The 25,488-nt window shown below is 49.4% G+C and overlaps 9 protein-coding genes across 9 annotated transcripts; 4 read left to right on the forward strand and 5 right to left on the reverse strand.

Annotated features, from left to right (window-relative positions):
* Positions 1-40: 40 nt before the first annotated feature.
* On the forward strand, positions 41-8,824 carry PGRI_025760 (DNA polymerase epsilon catalytic subunit POL2; the record flags this gene model as incomplete). Its single annotated transcript, XM_040790289.1, has 8 exons — positions 41-648; positions 703-842; positions 893-6,810; positions 7,070-7,199; positions 7,351-7,613; positions 7,675-7,765; positions 7,828-8,158; positions 8,215-8,824. The coding sequence occupies 8 exons, from the start codon at positions 41-43 to the stop codon at positions 8,822-8,824; spliced, it is 8,091 nt and encodes a 2,696-aa protein (XP_040647242.1).
* Positions 8,825-9,238: 414 nt separating this feature from the next.
* On the reverse strand, positions 9,239-10,345 carry PGRI_025770 (AMMECR1 domain-containing protein; the record flags this gene model as incomplete). Its single annotated transcript, XM_040790290.1, has 2 exons — positions 9,239-9,704; positions 9,798-10,345. The coding sequence occupies 2 exons, from the start codon at positions 10,343-10,345 to the stop codon at positions 9,239-9,241; spliced, it is 1,014 nt and encodes a 337-aa protein (XP_040647243.1).
* Positions 10,346-11,688: 1,343 nt separating this feature from the next.
* PGRI_025780 (HNH endonuclease signature motif containing protein) lies at positions 11,689-12,883 on the forward strand (the record flags this gene model as incomplete). The annotated part of the gene is made up of 5 exons (XM_040790291.1): positions 11,689-11,770; positions 11,832-12,032; positions 12,091-12,197; positions 12,252-12,542; positions 12,602-12,883. The coding sequence occupies 5 exons, from the start codon at positions 11,689-11,691 to the stop codon at positions 12,881-12,883; spliced, it is 963 nt and encodes a 320-aa protein (XP_040647244.1).
* A 372-nt stretch (positions 12,884-13,255) lies between these two features.
* On the reverse strand, positions 13,256-14,799 carry PGRI_025790 (glycine hydroxymethyltransferase SHM2; the record flags this gene model as incomplete). The annotated part of the gene is made up of 3 exons (XM_040790292.1): positions 13,256-14,581; positions 14,664-14,714; positions 14,767-14,799. 3 exons carry the CDS (start codon positions 14,797-14,799, stop codon positions 13,256-13,258), a joined length of 1,410 nt encoding a protein of 469 aa, XP_040647245.1.
* Positions 14,800-15,286: 487 nt separating this feature from the next.
* Positions 15,287-15,859, reverse strand: PGRI_025800 (mediator of RNA polymerase II transcription subunit 9; the record flags this gene model as incomplete). The annotated part of the gene is made up of 1 exon (XM_040790293.1): positions 15,287-15,859. The coding sequence occupies one exon, from the start codon at positions 15,857-15,859 to the stop codon at positions 15,287-15,289; it is 573 nt and encodes a 190-aa protein (XP_040647246.1).
* A 373-nt stretch (positions 15,860-16,232) lies between these two features.
* PGRI_025810 (phosphoglycerate mutase, 2,3-bisphosphoglycerate-independent) lies at positions 16,233-17,969 on the forward strand (the record flags this gene model as incomplete). Its single annotated transcript, XM_040790294.1, has 4 exons — positions 16,233-16,263; positions 16,322-17,059; positions 17,117-17,699; positions 17,762-17,969. 4 exons carry the CDS (start codon positions 16,233-16,235, stop codon positions 17,967-17,969), a joined length of 1,560 nt encoding a protein of 519 aa, XP_040647247.1.
* Positions 17,970-18,633: 664 nt separating this feature from the next.
* On the reverse strand, positions 18,634-19,188 carry PGRI_025820 (tubulin-binding prefolding complex subunit YKE2; the record flags this gene model as incomplete). Its single annotated transcript, XM_040790295.1, has 4 exons — positions 18,634-18,690; positions 18,752-18,812; positions 18,876-19,071; positions 19,131-19,188. The coding sequence occupies 4 exons, from the start codon at positions 19,186-19,188 to the stop codon at positions 18,634-18,636; spliced, it is 372 nt and encodes a 123-aa protein (XP_040647248.1).
* A 295-nt stretch (positions 19,189-19,483) lies between these two features.
* Positions 19,484-21,021, forward strand: PGRI_025830 (AAA family ATPase VPS4; the record flags this gene model as incomplete). The annotated part of the gene is made up of 4 exons (XM_040790296.1): positions 19,484-19,776; positions 19,899-20,231; positions 20,290-20,740; positions 20,800-21,021. The coding sequence occupies 4 exons, from the start codon at positions 19,484-19,486 to the stop codon at positions 21,019-21,021; spliced, it is 1,299 nt and encodes a 432-aa protein (XP_040647249.1).
* A 675-nt stretch (positions 21,022-21,696) lies between these two features.
* Positions 21,697-25,444, reverse strand: PGRI_025840 (putative spindle-pole body protein (Pcp1); the record flags this gene model as incomplete). Its single annotated transcript, XM_040790297.1, has 3 exons — positions 21,697-21,937; positions 21,991-24,812; positions 24,875-25,444. 3 exons carry the CDS (start codon positions 25,442-25,444, stop codon positions 21,697-21,699), a joined length of 3,633 nt encoding a protein of 1,210 aa, XP_040647250.1.
* Between the last annotated feature and the right edge of the window lie 44 nt (positions 25,445-25,488).

Consider the following 25,488-nt stretch of genomic DNA (forward strand, 5'->3'; position numbering starts at 1 on the left):
GAGAGGTACTTTAACAAGCCCAACCGGGCGAAGCGTCGCAATGCCTTCACGAAAGCCTAGCAAGTATGGAAACAAGTTCCGATCTAGTGCTGCATCCTCAAATCCTCGACGCTCCAAAACGGTCCAATTCAATTCCTTACGCTCGACCGAGGCAACCTCCCAAGATGAGAAATTCGAGGCCATTCGGTTGGCCAACAGCATCGATGAAACCCTCGGCTTCCCACGGTTCGAGTCTGGCGAGACAAGGGCTGGCTGGCTCGTGAACATGCACAGCACATTGATTGAAGACCCGGACGTGCCTGGAGGTCGTGCTGGCGTGGATTATTACTTCCTGCAGGACGACGGAGGAAGTTTCAAAGCTACCTTGGAATACGATCCTTATTTCTTGATCTCAGTCAAAAAGGGCTATGAGATGGAGGTAGAGGAGTGGTGTCGCCGAACCTTTGAGGGCATGATCAAAAAATTCAAGCGACTTGAGAAAGAAGATCTCAATCTTCCAAATCACCTCCTCGGCTACCGGAAGACCTACATCAAGCTCAGCTTTGCCAACGTGAGCAATCTTTTAGAGGTTAGGAAGACTCTCCTTCCTCTCGCAGAGAAAAACAAGAAAAATGAGAGTGCGATGGACGCATACGTTGAGATGACCAGGTATGTTCTGCATTACATGATTTGATCTGAATATTGGGCTAATTCAAGGTTCAGTGCGACGGCTGGTATCGACCTTTTTGACGACGAAATAATTAATGAGCAACGACCTAATGGCAACCTACAAGCGAGTGATTTTATTGTTGATATTCGAGAATATGACGTGCCATACCATGTCCGAGTCTGCATTGATAAAGGTCAGTATTTTCTGTGTCTCCCGTGAGGCCTTATAGCTGATGCATCGCAGACATTCGGATTGGAAAATGGTACAATGTTCAGGCAGACCATGGCGTAGTATCGCTGACTTGCTTGGAAGATCGGCTTCAGCGTGCCGATCCTGTCGTTCTCGCTTTTGATATTGAGTGTACGAAGTTACCGCTGAAATTTCCGGACGCCACGACGGATCAGATTATGATGATTTCATACATGATTGATGGGCAAGGATTCCTAATTACCAATAGAGAGATCGTGTCTGAGGACATTCACGATTTCGAGTACACCCCCAAACCGGAGTACAACGGACCTTTCATTATCTTCAACGAACCCAATGAAAGAGCAGTCCTTGAGAGATTTTTCGAGCACGTCAAAATTTCGAAGCCTACCGTTATTGCGACATACAACGGTGACTTCTTCGATTGGCCATTTGTGGAGACAAGAGCTAGTATCCTGGGACTTGACATGTATATGGAAATCGGCTTCCGGAAAAACAGCGAGGACATCTATCAAGCCGACAACTGTGTGCATATGGATTGTTTCTCCTGGGTCAGTCGTGACAGTTACCTCCCTCAAGGAAGTCGTGGTTTGAAGGCCGTGACTGTTGCAAAGCTTGGTTACGACCCAGATGAACTCGACCCAGAGCTTATGACACCATACGCGAGCGAGAGGCCACAGACCTTAGCTGAATACTCGGTTTCCGATGCCGTTGCAACATATTACCTGTACATGAAATATGTCCACCCGTTCATCTTCTCACTCTGCACAATCATTCCCCTTAATGCCGACGAGACGTTACGGAAGGGAACTGGAACTTTGTGTGAGATGCTACTCATGGTTCAAGCTTACCAGCATGAGATTGTCTTGCCCAACAAACACAAGAATCCCCCAGAAGCCTTTTATGAAGGCCATCTCCTTGAGTCAGAGACCTACGTCGGTGGCCACGTTGAAAGTATTGAAGCTGGTGTCTTCCGAAGTGATATCCCTACACATTTCAGCGTTGACACTACTGCGATTGATGAGCTTCTCAAGGATCTCGACCATGCCCTCAAGTTCAGTATTGAGGTTGAAGAGAAGAAATCCGTGGATGATGTCGTGAACTATGACGAGGTCAGGGCACAAATCGTGGAGCGTTTGCTCGATCTCAAGAACAACCCAGTCCGGAACGAGGTGCCTTACATTTACCATTTGGACGTCGCCTCCATGTATCCCAACATCATGATTACCAACCGATTGCAGCCGGACTCGCTGATTGACGAGTCGAATTGTGCCGCCTGCGACTTCAACAGACCTGGAAAAACCTGTGATAGACGCATGCCTTGGGCATGGCGAGGTGAATTCTTGCCCGCCAAACGTGATGAATACAACATGATCCGACGTGCCACAGCAAATGAACGTTTCCCAGGCAGGTACCCAAAGTCCCCAATGAGGTCCTTCGGTGAATTAAGCATTGAAGAGCAAGCTGGAGTGGTCAAGAAACGACTACAGGATTACAGCAAGAAGATTTATCACAAGATTCACGACAGCAAGACGATGGAGCGGGAGGCTATCATTTGCCAACGAGAAAATCCCTTCTACGTCGATACTGTCAGAGACTTCCGTGACCGACGATACGATTTCAAGGGCAAGCAAAAATCCTGGAAAAACAAAGCCGACGCTTTGCAGTCGTCTGGTGGTTCAGCCACTGAAATAGAGGAGGCGAAGAAGATGATTATTCTGTACGATTCTCTTCAGCTTGCACACAAGGTCATTCTCAACAGTTTCTACGGATACGTGATGCGAAAGGGCTCACGGTGGTATTCCATGGAAATGGCCGGTGTCACCTGTCTGACAGGCGCTCACATTATTCAGATGGCGAGAGAGCTTGTCGAACGCATCGGTCGTCCCCTGGAATTGGATACCGACGGTATCTGGTGTATGCTTCCAGGAGGATTCCCCGATAACTTCTCCTTCACCCTCAAGAACGGGAAGAAGTTGGGTATCTCATACCCTTGTGTCATGCTTAATCACCTCGTCCATGCAAGATACACCAACCACCAGTACCAGGCGCTTGTTGATCCGAAAACCTTCAAGTACGAGACCCACAGTGAAAATTCCATCTTCTTCGAAGTGGATGGACCATACAGGGCAATGATTTTGCCAACATCGAAGGAGGAAGACAAGAACTTGAAGAAACGATATGCAGTCTTCAATCACGATGGCTCCCTAGCTGAACTCAAGGGATTCGAAGTCAAGCGAAGAGGAGAGCTGAAGTTGATCAAGATCTTCCAGACGCAGCTGTTCAAATTCTTCCTCGAGGGCTCTAATCTTGCCGAGACCTACGCCGCTGTGGCCCGTGTTGCGGACCGGTGGTTGGACGTTCTATACGAACACGGAACGACATTGGCCGATGAAGAGCTGGTCGATCTCATTTCGGAAAATCGAAGCATGTCCAAAACACTGGAAGAGTATGGCTCCCAAAAGTCCACATCCATCACAACGGCAAAACGCCTGGCAGAATTCTTGGGTGAACAGATGATCAAGGACAAAGGCCTCAACTGTAAATACATCATCTCATCACGCCCACGGAACACACCTGTCACTGAAAGAGCTATTCCTGTGGCTATCTTTTCAGCCGAAGAGAACATCAAGCGATTCTTCTTGCGCAAATGGCTAAAGGAAGATCCTGGGGATATGGATCCCCGAACCGTGATCGATTGGGATTATTACCTAGAGCGTTTGGGATCCGTGATCCAGAAGTTGATTACCATTCCAGCTGCGCTTCAGAAGCTTCCAAACCCAGTACCCCGGGTTGCTCACCCTGATTGGTTGCAACGTCGGATCAATACGAAGGAGGACAGGTTCAAGCAAAAGAAAATGACCGACCTATTCACCAAGTCTGAGAAGACGCCGCTTACGTCGACGAACGCCAATATCCTAGATCATCGGGTTCAGCATGCTGGCGATCTGGATGAAGCAATCACAGGCTCGACTCAGAAATTGAAATCGCCCAACAGCAAACTTTCCCAGAAGAGAAAGCATCCAGAAAATGCTGCCAAGACAGTTCTTGACCCATTCGCTAGCCTGCCAGCAGTTATGCCATCGATGTCGGAAAACTACGAAGGGTTCCTTAAGTATCAGAAGCAAAAATGGAAGATCCAAAAGCAGGCACGGCTTCGCCGTCGTCAGCTGTTTGGCGAACGAACAAACGTTGCCTCGGATTCTCTAAGTAACTTCTTCCGCAACCAAGCTCAAATGCTATACATCAGCACATGGCAGGTCCTGCAGCTTTGCGATACGGGCGTTCCGGGAGTTGTGCGAGCTTTTGTACTGATTGACCAAAAGATCCACGCCCTCAGCGTTAGGGTTCCACGGCAATTTTTCTTGAACTTGAAACGGGACTCTTTGCCGGACATTGACGTGCCAGACTGTGAAGTCGAGAAGGTCAATCATACCCTACCTAATGGCCACCCCTCGGTTTACTTGTTCAAGCTATCTTTGTCGGAAGAGAAATATCTAGAAGAAGCCGACAAGATGGATATTCTCTTCCAGCACCCTAGTGTTGAGGGCGTTTACGAAGGAGACATCCCGCTAAGCACTCGAGCGGTGCTCAAGCTAGGAAGCCACTGTACCTTCGATGAGGAGCAACGTGGTGTCCTAGGTGACGGCTTGGACAAGGGCTTCGACCTTTCCACATTACTTCACACATCTTCTGATCAGCCCTACCTGATGGACTCGTCATTGGTGTTCCATTACTTATATCACATCGTCTCTGGAGATAGACAAATCTTCGCAATTTTCTCGACAGCCAAGAATGAGGCACACATCATCGTTCTCAACCGCACAAGAGATGTTCAGGGTCTTCCCAATGTCGATAAAATCTACACCGAGCTTCTCACACGTAAGATTCAAGCCGCATCGGGTGATGAGTCGCTGCATGCGTTCGACTATCAGGACAATATTCATTTCAAAACCACCCAGGTGATGACGCGAAGGAAGGCTCACCTTGAGGTTGGTGACCTGATCAGAAAGATTCGAAACGATGAGAGTCGGCCTGCCGTTCTTGTTATTCAATCCCAACAAAAAGACCGCCTGTGTCACGACATTCCGATCTTGAAAGAGTATCCAATACTGTCCGTGAAGCCCGAAGCATCGGACGTGGAACTACCCCCATTAGGCTGGCAAGCATTCGTTGCAAGACGTCTAGTCACGCGTTATCTATACTTGTCTTCTTGGATTCAGCACTTGACTATGCTTGCTCGGTTCGGCGATGTTCCACTTTGCAATCTAGAAAGTGAGGATCCTCGATACCTCATCGATATCTCGTACGCCAGACGGCTTCAACAAAACAATGTCGTGCTCTGGTGGTCGTCCGGCCCGCGTCCTGATCACGCCGGTTATGAAAGAGATGACATCCTAGGTGCCTTGGACAAGGTCAACATGCCATCTGTCAATGTACCAGGTGCTTACTCCACAGTGTGCATTGAGCTTGAGGTTCGCAATCTGTCGATCAACACAATTCTGACATCTTCTATCATCAATGAAATGGAAGGCAATGATACGCTACTGGCTTCTGGAGATGGTGAAGACACCGGTGTTTTCTATTCAGAGAAAGCATTTGCCTCTGCCGGTGTTGTCGTTCTCCGAGAGATGGTAAAACATTGGTGGACAGAGGCTTGTGCAGGTAACAACATGGCCGATATTATGGTCCAGCATCTGATCCGATGGGTGGAAAGCCCTGTGTCCTGTCTCTATGACCGGTCACTGCACAACTACGTGCGATTATTGTCACGGAAGTCATTCCAGAGATTGATGGCAGAGTTCAGACGTGTTGGCTCACATGTGATTTTTGCCAGCTCTACACGACTCCTTCTCCAAACGACCAAGACCGAGGTTGGCAACGCCTACGCCTACAGTCAGTATGTCCTCAAGTCAATTCGCGCCAACCCTTCATTCCACTTTATCGATCTAGAGATCAAGGAGTACTGGGACTATCTCGTTTGGTATGATGAATACAACTATGGAGGCAAGGGCTGTCGAGAGGTCACCGAGGCCGACGAACAGGATCTCGAAACAGCAATGCACTGGCAGCTTAGCCGGTTCCTACCAATGCCCATGCAGACTATCTTCCATGACTGGATTGTCGAGTACATCGAGCTGATGCATGGCTTGAAACGACCAGAACTCCAAGACGGGGATCTGTCTTCAACGCCTCGGCCAACACAGATTCCCATCGGACGAACCAACGAAGAAGACGATGACGAGGTCACTGCTATTCTCGCGGACCGATTCTCGAAGCCATTGAAGAAGCAAATCTCGGGGTTGATCCGCAGACAACGCGACGAGATGCTTCATCCTGAGCTTGCATCAGACTATGCCTTCCCCGTATTGCCGGGAGTCCTAGTCGGCTCCAAGGACAAACGCAACCCATCCTTGGAGTTGACGAAACTGCTGATGCAGGTCCTGAGTTTGTCCAAGACAACAACCCTGGAATCCCGGTTGCTGCGGCGCGAGCTTCTTGCCCTCTTCGAAGTCCGAGAATTCAGCAAGGAGGGCCGATTCGAGAACCCTAGTGCTAGCTTGAAGCTCCCAGAAATGTCCTGCAACTCCTGCTGTCTCATTCGAGATCTTGATCTCTGTCGCGACGAAGATGTGCTGCCTGATCCCAGCTCAGAAGCTAGCAAATCTACCCAGCCCTGGCGATGCCCCTTCTGTCACGCCGAGTATGACCGATTGGCGACTGAAGAATTCCTCATTGGTCAAGTCCATGGCTTTGTGGTTGAATGGCAGACACAAGATATCAAGTGCTCGAAATGCAGTGGTCTTAAGATCAGTGATTTCATGGAGCACTGTTCTTGCAGTGGTACATGGACCGAGACAGTTGATCGCAAGGAGATCGAGAAGAAACTACAAGTATTGGAGAGCGTGGCCAAATTCCACAAGCTACAGCTATTGGAACACGTTGTTGAGGAAGTGCTTGAGCGATTTTGATTGTACAATTTTTTATTATTTTTCTTTGTTTCGCATTGGGCTGGCGTTGAGTTGGGATATGTAAATAGTTTTAAATAACCAACTGGGCAGATAAATGCCTCTCCAATAATCGCGCCGTCGATAATTTTTTTAAAAAAATATATCTCGCCCTTTAATTCTACTTTTCAGGTTCTTCTAAAGCTCTATTTCAACCAACACTCTTGGAGTTGTGCCGTTTGATTGGTTTCATTGAACGTTTCAGCCCGTCTTCGATAGCCCCGCCAACGATCCCCCAGGATCTTCAACTTCGAAACCCCCGCAGTCCCTCAAACATCAGAACGTTTGGGATACAATAATCCCATATACGCGTAATCAGCGCTTGTCGCTCAACTGTGAGTCTTCTCTGCGCTGTCTTGCCTTGGGGTATTCGCGGTGGACCCAGTGCCACACTACGAGGCTGACTTTGGATTGCGCAGGTACATTAGGAACAGGCACATAGACATATCTCACGCTCCAGTCGAACTTCTCTGCCACAACTCTTAGTCCTTTACTCGCCCTTTGCGTCGCACAACCTCCCAATCCCCCCACAATTCGCGTCGCGCATCCCGCACTTGGTTTTATTCGCAATGGCGGCACAACCCCCGAGCGGCCAGAAGCCGAAGGTCCAGCCGTGCCGATACAAGACCGGAAAGACACTGGGTGCTGGATCATACTCTGTTGTGAAGGAATGTGTGCACATCGATACCGGTCGCTATTATGCGGCGAAGGTCATCAACAAGCGTCTCATGTCCGGGCGGGAGCATATGGTGTGTGCTAGAGAACTACAACCGCGGAGACAGGAATATGACTGACGTCTGAAATATACAGGTCCGGAATGAGATTGCTGTATTGAAGAAGGTGTCGCTGGGCCACCAGAACATCCTCACGCTGGTCGACTACTTCGAGACTATGAACAACCGTGTGTTTCACCGCTCCATGATAACCCCAATTGCGCCCCCGCTCACGAGTAATGCTGTCTAGTATATCTTGTCACCGATCTTGCTCTCGGCGGAGAACTCTTCGACCGCATCTGTCGCAAAGGCAGCTACTATGAATCAGACGCTGCAGACCTTATGCGCGCAGTTCTCTCCGCCGTGGCCTATCTGCATGACCACGGGATCGTGCACCGTGATCTGAAGCCGGAGAACCTACTTTTCCGCACTCCAGAAGACAACGCCGACTTATTGATTGCTGATTTCGGATTGTCAAGGATCATGGACGAGGAGCAGTTCCACGTCTTGACCACAACCTGCGGAACGCCTGGATACATGGCACCAGAGATCTTCAAGAAGAGCGGCCATGGCAAGCCAGTGTAAGTTTATCTCATTGTGACTATTTATCTGTTGTTAACAACCCATCCTCTTCCAGCGACATCTGGGCCATCGGCGTGATCACCTACTTCCTGCTATGCGGATACACGCCCTTCGACCGGGACTCCAATCTCGAAGAAATGCAAGCAATCCTAGCAGCAGATTACTCATTCACACCGCTCGAGTACTGGCGCGGTGTATCGCAGGAAGCGCGCAACTTCATCAAAAGTTGTCTGACAGTCAACCCGCAGTCACGGATGACAGCCCATGAAGCCCTCCAGCACCCGTGGGTCAACCTACCCTACGAAAATGCCAATTTCGGATCTGGCGAGGATCTGCTGCCTACGGTAAAGAAGAACTTCAACGCGCGCCGCACGCTGCACCGTGCTATCGACACCGTGCGGGCTATCAACAAGCTCCGCGAGGGCGGTGGCTTCATGATGGATGGCGTCATGAGCGTTGATCCTAAGCCTGAGCGTGTTAATGGTGATGAGATCATCGAGGAGCAGCATAATGCTCCTCCGTCTGTTCAAGCTAATGCTGGTGGTAGTCAGATGCAGATTGATAGTCGTGGTAATGCGCGTGGGCAGACTGAGGAGCAGATCCGCGCTCAGGAGCGGAAAGTCAAGGAGATGGTTGCTGGGTTGTGGAGCCGTACTCCTCGTTAGGATGCATGAATATGTGTCTTTTGCTTTCGTGTGTTTCGGCTCTGGGGAGGTTCGGATTCGGATATGGGAGTATCGCTGGCTGCTCTTCTCTGGTCTAGGACTTTATCTTTGCTTATCTTTGCTCGGGTCCTTTTCAACGTCTCATATTACACCATTATTCAATACAATGAATGATACCAGTGCTTATAATCAATGATTTAGGGAGTCTCCGTTTGAAATGCTTGTTCACTATCTTAATGGAGCGGGATATGCCATATCGAATTCTCATCATTGCCATCCCTTATTAATGCCCATGTCGCAAAGTTAACTGAAAAACGAAAGAAGCAGCATCATCATGGTCATTATAATCATCAGTTCCACTTGAACTGGTGAGATGCGGAACGAAAAGCAAAGCAATCTAAAGATGAATGCCAATCAATCCGAGCCTTCCAGGATTTCCTCCCCATCATCTAGAGAGAGAACCCACTGTCGCCATTCCTGCCACTCCGCATAACTAGCGCTTGCTTTGAGACCCTGGTATCTGACAGTACGGAAATCCGAGACCTGGTCCCAAGGCTTAGCGGCGCTGGAGTTTCCACCAGCTGCACCGCGTAGCAGTCTTCTTGCGGTACTGCCGCCACTGCCATCCCATCCTGCCTTGCGCATCAAGCTCTCCACGGTCTCTTCTTTAGTCCAGCCCTGCTCAACAGCAACGTCGGGAAGATATGTGGCGCCATAGCGTCGGCCGCGGTAAATGAAAGAGATCCGCAGCCCGTGGGTGCCCAGAGACCAGTCCATGGCATTTGTACACGGTTCGAAGGACCCAAGGAGGGTGAGAGAGCATGATAGCGAAGGCAGAAGGGATTTGGGAATAGGTGCAAAACGGGTGTCATCGAAGGCCCTAAAACAACGTCACGTGTGGGTTAGTCTAATATATAGAAGATAGGATTGTACCATTGTTTGCAGCGAGAGAGGGGTATTGGGAACCACGTACGAGGTCAAAGCGTAGGACTTCAACCCCGCTGCTAGTTCCTGCCCCTCGAATGTGCCTATGCACCCGCGTAGAGACTTGCGTCCGCTTGGTGAGACGGTATTCCATGTTACGAAGAGGGGATATCGTTGATCAGGAGATCTCAGCTGGGAGGACTCGGAAGCGGCACTTGGGGTGGTTATATTGGTTGAGCTTGACTGTAGCGAGTTGGAAGAAGGTGTGGATGCAGATGACGAAGGCGTAGCTGCACTGGAAGAGGCGGGGAATTGGCTCTGAAGACGACTGACGCTGCGGAGTTGCAGCTGCTTGGGATGACTACTCGACTGGGACGATTGGTTGCTATCGTCATCTTCGTCCTGTTCATTTATGGACTGCTGTCGGTCTGTATCTTCCTCTTCTTCTTCAGTTTGCTCTTTAAGACTTGACAACTTCTTGGTCTGCTCGTGCTGTTCCCATAAGGCCTCTACGGCTGCCAGAGTGGTGGGCTCACGGTTCTCGTATGAAGCGAGGAGGGACTCAAAGCAATAGTAGCATTGAGCCGTATTCGCCATGTTGGGAAATTTCCTGCTCTTGGTTCACTCAAGAATTCTTAAAGATGCACTGCACTGCTTCAGATTCAATCAAACACAAGTTGGTGTAAGTATGTAGTCTCCGCAAGAGTCCGGGGGTGATAAGATACTGCCTTATCGATAGGGCCTAGAACGCCAAGAGCGAATTTCGGCTGTAGAATGAGTATAAAGCAGTGCAGAAAGGAAAATTAGATTGTATAGAAAAGAAACAAATCAGAAACAAATCAGGGAGAGAAGAGACAGAGAGAACCAAGGAATCGTTATCCGCTCACGTGAACCGGGTCTCAGTCTACCGCCAGTGTATCATTTCAGATTCTGCCTACAATATATTATCGTATACAATACATCTTAAAAGCAATCATTTCACTATCCCCAAAAATCTGGCATCATCTGGATCTTTTCAATAACCTGGTGGGTTATTATCATTTGCGCTGTTATCCACCGTCTTATAACTTGGAATAGTGACATCAACGGCCCCCAAGAATCAAGGATCTTGCGTTCTCGTGCATCGAATTATAGAAGCGTGAAAGAATGCAATGTACCTTAAGTGGGATAAATCCTCCATATATTATGTTTTTTTGAATACCCTTCTCGCTGAATTTATAGCCGGATAAAATGGGCGTTGCTCCAAGGAATCACCCTACGCTAACGGGCCTATATCATTTCCATATATCCCCACTTTCTACATATACTTCTGGGGAAAGTCGGCTTACAACATACATCTTTTCGTCGCCCCAGAAGACTGTCACACAGACTATAAGCAAGACTTGCTAGAAAGTCTTTTAGAAAGACCGTTGAAAAGACCGTTGAAAAGACCGTAGAAAAGACCGTAGAAAAGACCGTAGAAAAGACCGTTGAAAAGATCGTTGAAAAGACCCGTGGACATAACAAGGCCGTAGAAGTAGCTGCTTAGCATATTTAATACATCATCTTACACCAGCCATAATCGCACCAACTTGGTAGCACGTCCCGGCTGCCTGATCAGTGAGTCCTCTACGAACTAACTAATGATCGAATTGTCTCTTCCCTCAAAATCGGCGTCCCTATTATTCTCAATTTCAATTCTAACGGAAATCTAAAAACAGGAATGCGATGATACCCTGATCTTGACTCCCAAGCGACCAATTGATGATTCCGAACGTTTCAGCGACCTCAAGCCAATCAATAATCGTGTCACCTCACGAGAATGGACCCCGATGAGTGTCTGCATTGACACCTCACGAGAAGGGGCACTGTTATCACATGACGTCAGAGACAAGCTAAAGGAAGCACTGGTTTATTATAACATAGAGTCACCTCCTTTTTGGTTCTCCATTGAGTTCAATATGACAACTCGCGTACTGGAAACACCAAGATATCCGGAGTTAAACCTCCGGATATACCAGGACAACGGTTCTCTTCTTGCCGGTAAGTCACGATAACTTCATAGATAGGAGCCAGTATGACAACTAATACAGCACTGTTATAGCAATGCTAATCCCAACGGAACAACGGCATCGATATATATCTGGTGAAATGTTATATCGGTATTGTTCATTGATATTCCTCTTTCCCGAGGAGAAGAACTGGGGAATCTTTAGATTGCTTAAGACCGGCGCAACAGGAGGTATACTCCGGTCTAGTGGCCGTACCTCAGTGAACCCTGGCGACTACATTGTTCTCGATCAAGGTACATATTCTCTCCTGGTGTAACTATATGAAAGTCTCCAATGTTGATATCTACATAGATCAAAACCCCATCACTGTCAATTTGACAACCAACAGTGCGCCACGCCGCATTAGAACCCATGACATCAGTCCCAAATCACAGGGCTACAGTGAATGCGACCAGCTGGTAGAGTATAGAATGGCCAGAGGTAGACAATGACAAGGCTAATGGTTTATACAGCAAATCAAATTCCGCAACAGCCTCCGCAAAAGAGATGATCGCTGTGCAATTACCGGGAGGAGCGCGGCACGGACACTTGAGCAACCTTTCCTCGGCCTCGAAGCTACGCATATATTCCCCGTGAGCATGCTAGGGGAATGGACAAAACAGGGATACAGGCAGTACATTACCGACACTCGCCCAACTAGTGAGATTGGAGAGTCTGGTCTCTATTCTATCCAGAATGGGCTCCTCCTCGGTGCAGAAGTTCATTGTCTGTTTGATCAATTCCAACTAGGAGTTGATCCCGATGTGAGACCGAAGTTTAACAGTGACATTTTGCCAATATATACTAATACCTATGAACATAGGCGGATTACAAGATTATCGTATTCGCACCGGATCCCGAGGGAATGGGCGGTAATCGTCTCAGAAGCTCTGCCCGATGTGGGACCGAGTGCGTGAGTGCCGATCTCCTTCGTTGGCATTTGCGTATGTGCCTGTACAAAGCTCTAAAGGCCAATGCAGAACTAGAGCCAATATGGGAAGAGGATCTTGGAGAAGATCCAGTGGCCAGCATTCTCGAACAACCAGATGCGGCTGAACGAATGGAAGTTGAGCTTTTCACACGCTTGGGAGGACAAATAGCGTGATCTAGTCCTAGAAATAGAAGACGAAAGAGAAGAAAATAGTCCTTGGATTCTATAGATCCTGTTGAGAATAGATTGTAGAATGTACATAGGACGCCCAATTAATGTTGAACTTTTCCTCCTTAAAATATGAGCCCGCTGTTGAATAAGTGCGAGGCCCAACCGCCAAAAATAATAATTGCTCGTTTCACATGCAAAAAAAGCATTCCCATATCCCAATGACCCGCGTCAGGTTGAAAAAGCAGTCCGGTAATTAACCCCTAAAAACGCACCCATGTATTTTTCTTTTGTTATACGAAATGATGTTGAACTCGTGGAATCATGATTTAGATCCCGCTTTATTTTTCCGTAACTCATACTCGCTCAATATCCCATTTAAACGGGGAGAGGGAAGGTGCTGGCCCATTGAGCAATCTCCTTGCGGAGGGCAAGGATCTCAGGGACGCTATCATCGGAAACCTTGGCCTTGAAGTCCTTGAGCTTGTTGGCCTCCTTGGGAAGCTCGCCCTGGATCTTCTTGCAGAGAGCGATGGACTGATCAATGTAGCGGGCAATGCGCTTGAAGTCCTCAACACCCATACCACGGGAAGACATGGCGGGGGCACCAATGCGGATACCGCAAGGAGTGAGGGCCGACTTGTCACCGGGGATAGAGTTCTTGTTGCAGGCAATGTTGATCTGCTCCAAAACGGCCTCAACACGGGCACCATCAAGGCTGTGGGCGCGGAGGTCAACGAGAACCATGTGGCTGTCAGTGCCGTCAGAGACGAGCTTGTGGCCAAGAGTCTTGAACTCCTCCTCGAGGGCCTTAGCGTTCTTGATGACCTGCTCCTGGTACTGCTTGAACTCAGGGGTATCAACCTGCTTGAGAGCAACGGCGAGAGCAGTGATGGTGTGGTTGTGGGGACCACCCTGGTGGCCAGGGAAGACGGAGAAGTTGATAGGGTTCTCAAGGTCGTAAAGGACCTCCTTGCCGGCCTTGTCGGTGCTGCGGACACCCTTGCGGAAGAAGATCATGGCACCACGGGGGCCACGGAGAGACTTGTGAGTGGTGGTGGTGACCACATCGGCATACTCGAAGGGAGAGGGAATGACACCAGCAGCGATCAAGCCAGAGATGTGAGCCATATCGACGATGAGGTAGGCGCCGACCTTATCGGCAATCTCGCGCATGCGCTTGTAGTCGATCAGACGGCAGTAGGCGGAGGTACCGGCGACCAGGCACTTGGGGCGGTACATCTCAGCGTTACGCTCGAGGGTGTCATAGTCAATGATACCGGTCTCGAGGTTGACACGGTAAGGGAAGGTCTCGAAGTAGGTAGAGACGGCAGAGATCTTGCGGGAGGGGGTCTGGTAGCCGTGGCTCAAGTGACCACCGTGGGGGAGATCCAAACCCATCAAGCGGTCGTGGGGACGCATGAGAGCCTGGTAAACCTGGAGGTTGGCGGGGCTGCCGGAAAGGCACTGGACGTTGACGCCCCACTTGGCGGGGTCAAGGTTGAATGCCTTGAGAGCACGCTGCTGGCAGGTGATCTCAATGGCGTCGATGTGCTGGTTGCCACCGTAGTAACGAGCACCGGGGTAACCCTCAGAGTACTTGTTGCACATGGGCGAACCAAGGGCATCGAAGACAGCACGGGAAGTGAAGTTCTCCGAGGCAATCAGAACGATTGACTCACGCTGACGCTGAATTTCCTTCTCCTGTACGAGTAGAAGAATTAGCATTGAATTTTTTGTGGACAATGCATTCAATTGCAAGTCCTAATGATGTATTTCAACGTACCATGATGGCAGCAATCTCAGGGTCACTGGACACGAGAGAGTTGTGCATTTGCTATAGATGAGTTAGTAATCTAGCTATAAATGAGGGCAGATATGGTACTCACGTCCCGGTGGGACTCGGACAGAGCGTAAGACATGATGAAAGATGGTAATCTGTCTTTCTGAGATGAAAAGTGATATGAGGGAAAGAGAGGTGAGAGAAGGGGAAAAAAAAGAAATGGAAGTGGTGGGGGAGGGGGATCTGCCGTTTTGCCTCAGGCGCCGAAGTCTGAGTCAACGATATCGGAGACAACTGACGGAATTGAGTTTTTAGGTTATAAAATTTGTAACTTGGAAAAAATTTGATCGGATTGGTTTGATGTTCCTTAATATCCTTAGTCTAATTAAATCTTTTGAATCCTTCGAGAAAAGAGAGAAGAGAGAAAATGGAGTCTGGAGTATCAATTGCTGGATTTGCCACATAACTTCATGATGGCACCTTTGCTGTCTTGAAATGATCGCTAAAAAAAATAGACATATGGGTATTTCCTTATAAACGCCTAATAACCCAACATAGGATCCCGCAGCACCTGGCTGGCTTGAGAATTCCCTACTGTAAATTGAAATTCCCCAAGGTTTCAAGCTTCATGCCTCCACGGTCCTCGTGTCATGTAGCATTCCTGCTCGGTCCCCAAAGTCAGAGATGACAGAGCGCAAACGTCTCACGCGACCCTCCAGCTCTGCAATCTCTCTTTGTTGGTCATCGACAGACCGATGTACATCTGGTAGCCCTTCGACGACGGTACGGGCTTTCTGGATTCGAATCCTGACAGAGCTGGTTTCGGTAGGGAGAGTTTTCACATCGAGCGGCGGACGAGCGTTTGTACCTAGAACTGATACTCCTGGTACAGCATGGGAAGATGCATTGTTGCCATTGTGCCCACCATTTGGGATGTTTGAAGGTGCTTGTTGGGTCTGTGTTTGAGAAGCTCCCGGGACCCCTGTTGTATCCCCGGGTGCGTCCGATGAACCAGGTTGCTGACTCTTGGAGGAGAGCAAGCGAGAAAGAATCCCATGCAATGGTGGAATTATCTCAAAGGTCTGTGGTGAAGGGAAGGGTACTGTTTGCGGTGGTGTTGGCGCGTCTTTATTAAAGGGTGTCTCGGGCATAGGAGATTTTAGGAGCGGAGTGCCCACTGGCGGAGATCGAGAAGTCATTGTCGGAAATTCTGATTAAGAAGATGCCGAGGAAAGATATCTGAGTGACGAGTAGAACCCGGCTGGGGTAAATTTTTAGGGAAGAGTCGGAAGAAACACCCCGTAGCTCTGCCCCGGGACTGCAATATTTGCTTATATCAGCAAATACGCTCCTGGCACCCGGTGACGGTGACGTCGGGGCCCCTGCCCCTCCTTCACCGGCGGCCTTTTTTTCTGTGTTAGGTGGTCTGATTCTCTTTGGTTCGTTCTCTTCTCCTCTAAACATCTATCTAAAAGGTGAGCAGCTTTGTCAGTTTATTAAATTTCTCTTGGTTCAGCAATTGATCAGTGTTCGTATAATTCTAGTGATTCCATCACTATAATAAACCCCACTATGGCTTCGGTCGACCAAAAAGTTGCTTTGAGTATGACCGACTACCACCCGGGTCCTCAAAGATACACTAGCTAATATAAGCCTTATAGTTGTCATCGATGGCTGGGGTATTGCAGGCCCCGACTCCCCGCCCCAAGGAGATGCCATCGCCGCCGCCGATACCCCATACATGTCCGGCTTCGCGGAGCCCAACTCCAAGACCGCTCAGGGCTTCGCCGAGTTGGATGCCTCTTCGCTCGCTGTTGGTCTGCCTGAGGGTCTGATGGGCAACAGTGAGGTTGGTCACCTGAACATTGGTGCTGGCCGTGTTGTCTGGCAGGATAGTGTTCGCATTGACCAGACCCTCAAGAAGGGCGAGATGGGTAAGGTGCCCAGCATTGTCAAGGCTTTCACCCGTGCAAAGGAGGGCAATGGACGTCTGCACCTTCTGGGATTGGTCTCCGATGGTGGTGTTCACTCCAACATTACTCACTTGTTCGCCTTGCTTGAGGTCGCCAAGGACATGCAGATTCCCGAGGTCTACATCCACTTCTTTGCCGATGGACGTGATACCGACCCTAAGAGTGCCGACAAGTACATGCAGCAGGTGCTTCAACGGACTCAGGAGCTCGGTACTGGCGCGATCGCCACTGTCGTTGGCCGCTACTACATCATGGACCGCGACAAGCGCTGGGAGCGTGTTGAGGTTGGCCTCCAGGGTCTGGTCACTGGCGAGGGCGAGGATAGCTCGGACCCGCTACAGACTATCCGGGAGCGCTACGAGAAGGGCGAGAATGATGAGTTCCTGAAGCCTATCATTGTTGGTGGCAAGGAACGCCGTGTTCAGGGTACGTGTGGACCGAGCCCAAAAGGCGAGATCATGACGACTAATTGAGCCTGTGCAGATAACGATACCCTCTTCTTCTTCAACTACCGCTCTGACCGTGTCCGTGAAATCACTCAGCTGCTGGGCGACCATGACCGTTCCCCGCGTCCCGACTTCCCCTACCCCAAGAACATCGACCTCACCACCATGACCCAGTACAAGTCTGACTACAAGTTCAATATTGCTTTCCCCCCGCAGCACATGGGTAATGTCTTGGCCGAATGGCTCGCCAAGAAGAACCTTCAGCAGTGCCACATTGCTGAGACTGAGAAGTACGCTCACGTCACTTTCTTCTTCAACGGTGGTGTCGAGAAGGATTTCCCCGGCGAAGTGCGCGATATGATCCCTTCGCCCCGAGTTGCTACCTACGATCTTGACCCAAAGATGAGTGCTGCTGCTGTCGGCACCAAGGTGGCTGAGCGTCTTGGCGAGCACAAGTTCGACTTTGTCATGAACAACTTCGCCCCTCCCGATATGGTTGGTCACACTGGCGTGTACGAGGCCGCCATCCAGGGTGTTGCCGCCACTGACAAGGCTATTGGCGAGATCTATGAGGCTTGCAAGAAGAATAACTACATTCTGTTCATCACCGCCGATCACGGGTAAGTTATTCTGCGAAAGAGGAACACCATCAAAAGAACTGCCAACTAACACACATTTGCAGAAACGCTGAGGAGATGCTCAACGAGAAGGGCACCCCCAAGACCTCCCACACCCTTAACAAGGTTCCCTTCGTTATGGCTAACGCCCCTGAGGGCTGGAGCCTGAAGAAGGGCGGTGTCTTGGGTGATGTTGCGCCTACTGTTCTTGCTGCCATGGGTGTTGAGCAGCCCGAGGAGATGACCGGAACCAACCTGCTGGTCAAGTCCTAGATACATTTTTCCATACATAAATGTTTGATTATGAATCAATGAATAGAATTTTGTCAATATACAAATAATCTTCCTTTGCTTTCATAGCGTTGCGAGTCATCCATCCTCTGGTTTCTTTGAGAGTATTTTCAAATAGCCTTCTTGGCCATTCACATGGCTCCTTTTTAATGTCTTTTTATGTATGGAGTTCTAGAATATTTGGAGGATATTAATACAATATTGAAGGCGTGGAGCAAGAAAAGGTTGAACCGTAAACTATATATCTGGGTAGACTTAAGCAAGTATATAGATTGATTCTAGGCTAGAATGATTGACATTAGATAATTCCCATATCCAAACACCAATTGATCACTTTTGATAGTATTGCACTAAATTTCGAGGGTATATCTTTCTGATCCATGCCCTGTTCTGGTGTCGGGCACCTGCACAGATCATACATTTCCAAGCTACCCCAACTCAATTGGGATTTGATCAATACCCAAGCATTCCTTGAGATATCATACCTGCACTATAGGGTTCACAGTTGCATAGTGCACCTACTCAGTCACAGTGAACCGGTTGGTGGCTGGTTACATCCGGCGCCAGCCTCGTAGCTCACAAGCAACATATTGCATCTCCGGGTAATATATCATTCTTTGCCTGCGGGTTCTTGGAGTTTTTGACCTTATGCGGAGGCCGAAGCAGCAGCAGCCTGTTGGGCCTGGCTTTGGAGTTGGATGAGCTGGATGAGGGGTCAGAATATGAATATGGTGGGGGTGGGTTGTAGTTGGAAGAGGGCTTACCTCTGAGCGCATCTTCTCGCTCTTTTCTTGTGTCGCACTAATCTCGCCTTCAATTCGCTTGCTGTGGGTTCTCAGTCAGCATATATTTTCGTTGGTTCATAGGGCCCGAAGCAGTAGTACTAACATCTCCTTCTCAATGAACTCCAAGCGACCGTTGACGGCCATCGTAGCTTCGGTCTTATCCTGCTTCAACAGCACCGGGCCAACGAGCTTATAAATGTTGGAATCATCATCTAGCTGTGCGAACTCGGTCTGCACGCCTTCGTTCTCTTGCTGCTGCGATTCGAGTTTCTGGCGGGCGTCGACCAGAACCTCAAGCTCTGGATGCGGGGGAAAGGTCAGTAGTTATTGCTGTCATCAATTAGATATATAGCCATACCGGACTGAAGTCCCTGGAACTCTTCCGAGAGTGCTTGGAGCTGTTTCTGGGGGTCCATGGTGAAGTTGGAGGTGAAGTGGGAGGAGGGAAAATCAATGGCTTCCCGCCCGTAAACAACTTCCACTCTCACTTTCCCCTCCAATTCCCATCAATCCTCGGTTCTAGGCTTGTTTTACACCTCTTCTTTTCTTCTACTCCAAAGAAGCTTCAAATTTTCTCTTCTAGCAGGTTGCTGCCTATTCATCCAGCCTTGGCCCATTGCCTGACCCTTGCTCCCCTCTCCCCGCTTTATCACATCTGCCTCCGCGGTCGACTCGCTACCTCTACCCCAGATAGCACACGCATTGTTTATCATGAGCAATACAGATTTCCTGGGGCGGGCGATCGATACGGTCAAGAAGGCGATCGAGAATGACAACGATGGCGAGTACGAAAAGGCTTATCAGATGTACTACTCCGCACTGGAGTTGTTCATGCTGGCCTTGAAATGGGAGAAGAACCCAAAATCAAAGGAGATGATTCGCTCAAAGGCTGGCGAATATATGGATCGCGCGGAGAAACTTAAGAATCACCTGGCAGAGGACAAGAAAAAACCAAGTGCGGTTGGCGCAAATGGGAAGGTGGCGCAAGGCAGTGGGAAGGGAGGGTATGTACTCGACTTCTCTTGACAAGAGTCTATATCTCTAGCACAGCCATGTGTGTGATAGGAGGTGTTAGCGAGTAACTCTTGTCCTGCGTTATTCCCGCTAACAACACTGGATCGCGCAGGAAGGAAGATGACGATGCCGAAGATGCGGAAGCGAAAAAGCTTCGATCAGCGCTTCAGGGAGCTATTCTGTCGGACAAGCCGAACGTGAAGTGGGAGGATGTTGCTGGTCTGGAGAACGCAAAGGAGGCATTGAAGGAAGCAGTCATTCTTCCCATCAAGTTCCCCCATTTGTTCACTGGAAAGCGCCAACCCTGGAAGGGTATCTTGCTCTACGGTCCTCCCGGTACGGGAAAATCTTATCTTGCCAAAGCCGTGGCTACTGAGGCAAACAGCACATTCTTCAGTGTCAGCAGTAGTGACCTGGTCTCGAAGTGGATGGGTGAGAGTGAAAGGTAGGGCGACATTTTTATTCCCGGGTGCTTCGAGCGTTGTGTACTAATGCGCATTTAGACTTGTTAAGCAGTTGTTTAACATGGCCCGTGAGAATAAGCCTGCGATCATCTTCATCGACGAGGTCGATGCGCTGTGCGGACCCCGTGGCGAAGGAGAATCCGAGGCCTCACGGCGTATCAAAACCGAATTACTTGTACAGATGGATGGTGTCGGTAATGACTCGAAGGGCGTTTTGATCCTGGGCGCAACCAATATTCCCTGGCAACTGGATGCTGCTATTCGACGACGATTCCAGCGAAGAGTACACATCAGTCTTCCGGACCTCAATGCACGAATGAAGATGTTCATGCTGGCCGTGGGCACAACACCGTGTCAAATGACCCAGACCGACTATCGCCAATTGGCCGAGCTAAGCGAGGGCTACTCCGGTAGTGATATTAGTATTGCCGTGCAGGATGCACTGATGCAGCCAATTCGCAAGATCCAAGGAGCAACACATTATAAGAAGGTCTGTATATTCCATTCTTACCATTCCAATCCACGGCGACTAATTCGTCTCTATTACAGGTACTTGTCGAGGGCGTAGAGAAAGTCACTCCTTGCTCACCAGGGGATGCGGGCGCAGTGGAAATGAGCTGGCTCGACATCGATGCAGATAAGCTTTTGGAGCCAGCTCTTACTCTGAAGGATTTCATCAAGGCAGTTAAGAACTCTCGGCCAACCGTTAGCGGAGAGGATCTCACAAGGAACGCTGAATGGACTAAGGAATTCGGCAGTGAAGGCGCCTGAGCGTATCTTCCGAAATGATCGATATTTCTTCCCATGGTGAATTTTTCCACCTCAGTTGATCAACAGCATAAAATCCTGGCTCCTTGACTTGTCCAGAGAGGACAATGCTGAATATCCCTTGCCCATAGTCTCTATTTTCTCATACGCTTTATCTGTGTCTATGTCAATGCTTGCTTCATTTCGGATTCCTATGTTTTTTTGGTGGGTGTGTCCGAATAGTTTGGTGTTTAGAAGCGTTTTTCAATTACTTTTGGCAAATGAGGCGTTGGCTGAGCAAATATTACCTGTGTCTATTCCTGGTGTCTAGGAAAGCGTGCAAGTAGCATACATCCATCCTACTTTGAAGACTACAAACTTAGCTTCTTTCGCCATTGCTTGTGTAATTAATGCCCAACCTCAATCCCTGTACCGGCGGCATATGCTACATAAATGAATAACTGTTCTTGAATCATCAAATTCTTCGCTGGGATGACTATGCACATATGATTCGAACAAACCGGCACAAAGCCAGCCCTAAAACGCCCAATAAAGAATAAAGAGAGACACAGAAACATAAAGTCGAAAAAAAGCAGTATACTTGCAAGACATGTCGGGGGAATCTCTCATGACAGAAGGTCGACGCTGGAAGAACAGACAAAATCACAACGAATGACATAAACACAGCGATTTCTAGTGCTACTGGCCAAGCAAGCTCTTATTCGAGCTATCACGGCGCTTGAGCATTTCAGTCTTAGCACGCTTCAAGCCCTCGCCCAGTTTCTTGGTCCGCTTCCAATCACTGCTCATCTTTTGCATGCGAACAGCAGCTCTCACGAGAGATATGGCGGATTTAAGCTTATGGCGTGGAGTGCGGATAGGAGCTCGGTCACGGGCGTGCACGCCCATCTCGGAAATCATACGGAGATCGGCATCGTTGCTGGTAACTTGTTAGCTATGTTGCAAATATTGGATAGAAACGGAGGTACGAACCATGCAACTCGGACGCGTTCACCAAGTTCCATCAAGCCCTTGCTCCAGGCAAGATCACGGCGGAACTTTTCCTCCCGCTGTAGGCGAGCGCGGAGCCAGATGATTTCCTTGCCTAGGCCTCGGATCTCTTTTTCATGTTTGGTCTTGTTGGTCGACTTAGAAAGGGAGTTTTTCTCGAGGATTTCGTCGTGGCGTCTTTGTAACAAATCAAGATTTTTGGTTGCTGCTTCGGCCTCGCGCTTGTGAGCATCTCGTTCTTCGCGAATCCGGCGCATATGTGTCTTCAGTTCGTTCAGGCGCGCTTCACGTTCAGAAAGTTTCAGAGCTAATGATTCGGCTTCGAGGGTAGAGGACCTAAGGAGCTCATGGAAGTCCTTTTGATCCTCTTCTTTCATCGCGGCACGTTCTAGCTCTCGGTTCTTCATGTTCACCTTCTGAAGGGATCGGTGTGCTTCAGCCACTTGTTTTCGTAGACTGCGTAGCTCTTCATGAAGCTTATTTGATGGAGAATTATGTGGGGAGTGTGACTCGAATTTGTTCATCATCGCATCATGAAGATCCTTTTCCAATTCTTCAACTCGTGACTTATAGCTTTGCGCAGAAGTCTTCTGCTTGGATTCACGCTGGAGCAAAATCTTTTCGCGTTTCCTGGCCTCCTCTAGGCTGTGTCGAAGTAAAGAGAGGTCGCCATGTGCGCCAGATTGTTCATTCTCCGCAACGGGCTGCTGCTCAAGAAGAGCTTCCAGCTCTTGGGTGCGACGCTCTAGGCGCTGTACCTTTGTCTTGGCCGAAGTAAGTTCTCGATCTCGGTTACCCGAGCCAGCAAGTAATTTATCCTGAAGGCGATCGATCTCAGCAGAAAGACGACCCTCCTCTGCTGCAAATCGTTCACTTTCCGAGATAAGCTGGTCCTCAAGGGATGCCTTGGCGTCTCTCAATACTTTGAGTTCGGTGTCAAGTCTTGTTACGGTCTTGCGTAGTTCAAGTTTGTCACGGTCAAACCGGGTGGCGTCATCTGCGTTCTGGACTTGGTCGAGTTGAGCTTGGAGCTCGGCCCGTTCAGCCTCAATCTCTTGCGTCGAAGTCTTCAGGTCAAAGATCTCGACATGGGCATTCGCGAGCTGGTCACGGAGTTTCTGTCTCTCGGCAATAGACTTTTCTAGGCTTTTATCCAGGTCAGATGTCCCATTTTGTCGACCCTTGGCAAGTTCTTGCTCATCCGCCAGACTCGATTGTAAAACGATCACCTCGTCTTCCAGAGCTCGCACCTTGTCTACAAGTGCCAGCTCTTCGCGTTTAGACACTCGAGCATCCTGCTTCACCGCGAGAAGCTCATCTCGCTTTTCATCAAGGTCGCGTCTTGTTTTATCGAGGTCGTCCTTGAGATCTTGGATTTGGCGGTTCAGCATAGACTTTTCTTGCGTATAGCGTTTTTTCTCGCTGTCAATGACCTCTTGAAGCCTGGATTCCTTCCCGGAGTATGAGCTACCTGCTTCCCGAAGCGTGTCGATGGTGCGCTTCAAATCTGCCACTTGGCCTTCTGCCCATTCTTTCTCTGATTGCAAAGACCGCTTGCTGCTCTCCCATCGACTTTGATCGACTGCAAATTGGCCCTCCTTCTCCTCAATCTCGTGGTGAAGATTTTCGATCTCTTCTTGCAGCCGTTCAAGTTCCGCCTTGTGCTGCCAGCGAAGGTTGTGTCCTTCATCCTGAGCGCGAGATGTGGCGTCTTGAACCGCTTTTTGAAGTTCGCGAATTCTAGATTGTGCACGATCGAGTTCGAGTTGTAGCCCTCCCGATTCATTCGTCAGCGCATTATGGCGAGTTTGAAGAAGTTCCTTTTCGTCCGTTCCGCGCTGGAGTTCGTCCAAGGCCTCCTGTAGTCGGGCAGAAGTGGTTCTGAGTTCCTGTCGGGCTTGGTCGCGATCACGCCTGGCCGCACTTAGATCCTCAACCAGTTGGTTGGCGTTATCTTCTAGGCTATGTTGAATAGTTTGATACCGCTCTTCGAGGAGAGTCGCATGGTTGGATTTGCTCTCCAGTTCTGTCGTTAGAGAATCGTTCTCTCGTCGCAGCTGGCGTATCTCTTCTTCCAGTTTTTCAGTCCTGTCCTCCATTTGCCGGCTCAGTCCTTTGGTGGTAAAAGATTTGTTAGACATTTCGTCTTGTAGCTCTCTCAAATCCTCCTCGACACGATCCTTTTCTTCAATGGCTTGTCTTGCAGCATCCTGTGACTCTTTTGTCTCGGAATTGGCCCGGGCAAGACTATCATGGAGCTCTTGCATCTGCTCCTTGGCACGGTCTAGCTCAAGCTGGAGCTCTGAAGCTGCACCATTCTCCTCGGCATTACGTTTCAGATCCTCAAGCTCCTCTTCTCGTTCCTCGAGGAGCCGATCTTTCTCTCTCGAGCTTGCTTCTAAGTCCTCAATATCGTCTCGAAGTTTCTCGATCTCTTGTGATTTGGTGTCTTTGGTGTGCCTCAATTCGTCGCGCGCTTCTCGGAGTTCGTTGTCACGCGATTCAAGCTCTTCGCGCATCATATCCATTTCACGCTGTACCGTCTGGTCCGCTTGATCCCTCCATGATTTCTCCTTCAGTTCCGCCAGCTGCAGCTGGTAGTCCTCGAGATCTTTCTCTGCTTGCTGGAGGCTCTTCCGGTATCGGGAAATATCGCGTTGCATCGTTAGTCGCAAGACCTTGAGCTCCCTATTTTCTTTTAAGGCTTCGTTATTGTATTCCGGGCCAGCCTTTTGCAGTTGTTCTTCCATGAAGTGAATCCTCAGCTTTAAACTGAAATTGACTTTGCTCAGTTGATCAATGGCCTGTGGACGTCAGAATTAGCCCGCAGCTCGTTAAAATCTACTAGTCAGTATATGTATCATACCATAGCTTGGTCCTTAAGCGACAAATTATTTCCTCCATCACCCAGGGCTCCTCCGTTGCGTCCTGAATACCCGGGCAATGGTGTACTTTGCGCACTACTGCTTGCAGCATGTGGAACCGGAGTTGGCTCCTCCATCGTCCGATCCTCCTCGTATATGTCAGACATGTCCATAGCAGGCAAACCGGGTGTGTGGGCGTTGCTGCGATGGGTCTCTCGCTGATACCCGGGGGTTTTCGGACCGTCTGTTCCTCGGGCCGCAGACATATTCCTCAGGAAATTGTTCTTTGTTGCGCTCTTCATTAACGGGGTAAACTCTCCCTTCTCGGGGGCTGTTGCTGGAAGATGTCGTAACGCGCTTCTTGTTGACTTGGAAGCAGCACCGGCGCGCGGAGTGACGCGTTTGTCAAACCCTTTAATCACATCATTGTCCTTGGACGGTGTCTGAAATGAATTTTCAAGAGAATCGAGTGCAGATAAGTGCTGCCGCCCCGCGCTGCGAAATCCGGTTGTAAGGTAAGTCGCGTTGCCGTCGTACTCGGTCCGCGGTGTGTCGATGTAGGGGAAGGCCATGTTTGAACAGGGAGAGGTGGGCCAAAACCTTTCAGCGCGTGACC

This window comes from Penicillium griseofulvum (genome assembly GCF_001561935.1).
Source record: "Penicillium griseofulvum strain PG3 chromosome Unknown contig_80, whole genome shotgun sequence".
In the NCBI taxonomy this organism is placed as follows: Eukaryota; Fungi; Ascomycota; class Eurotiomycetes; order Eurotiales; family Aspergillaceae; genus Penicillium; species Penicillium griseofulvum.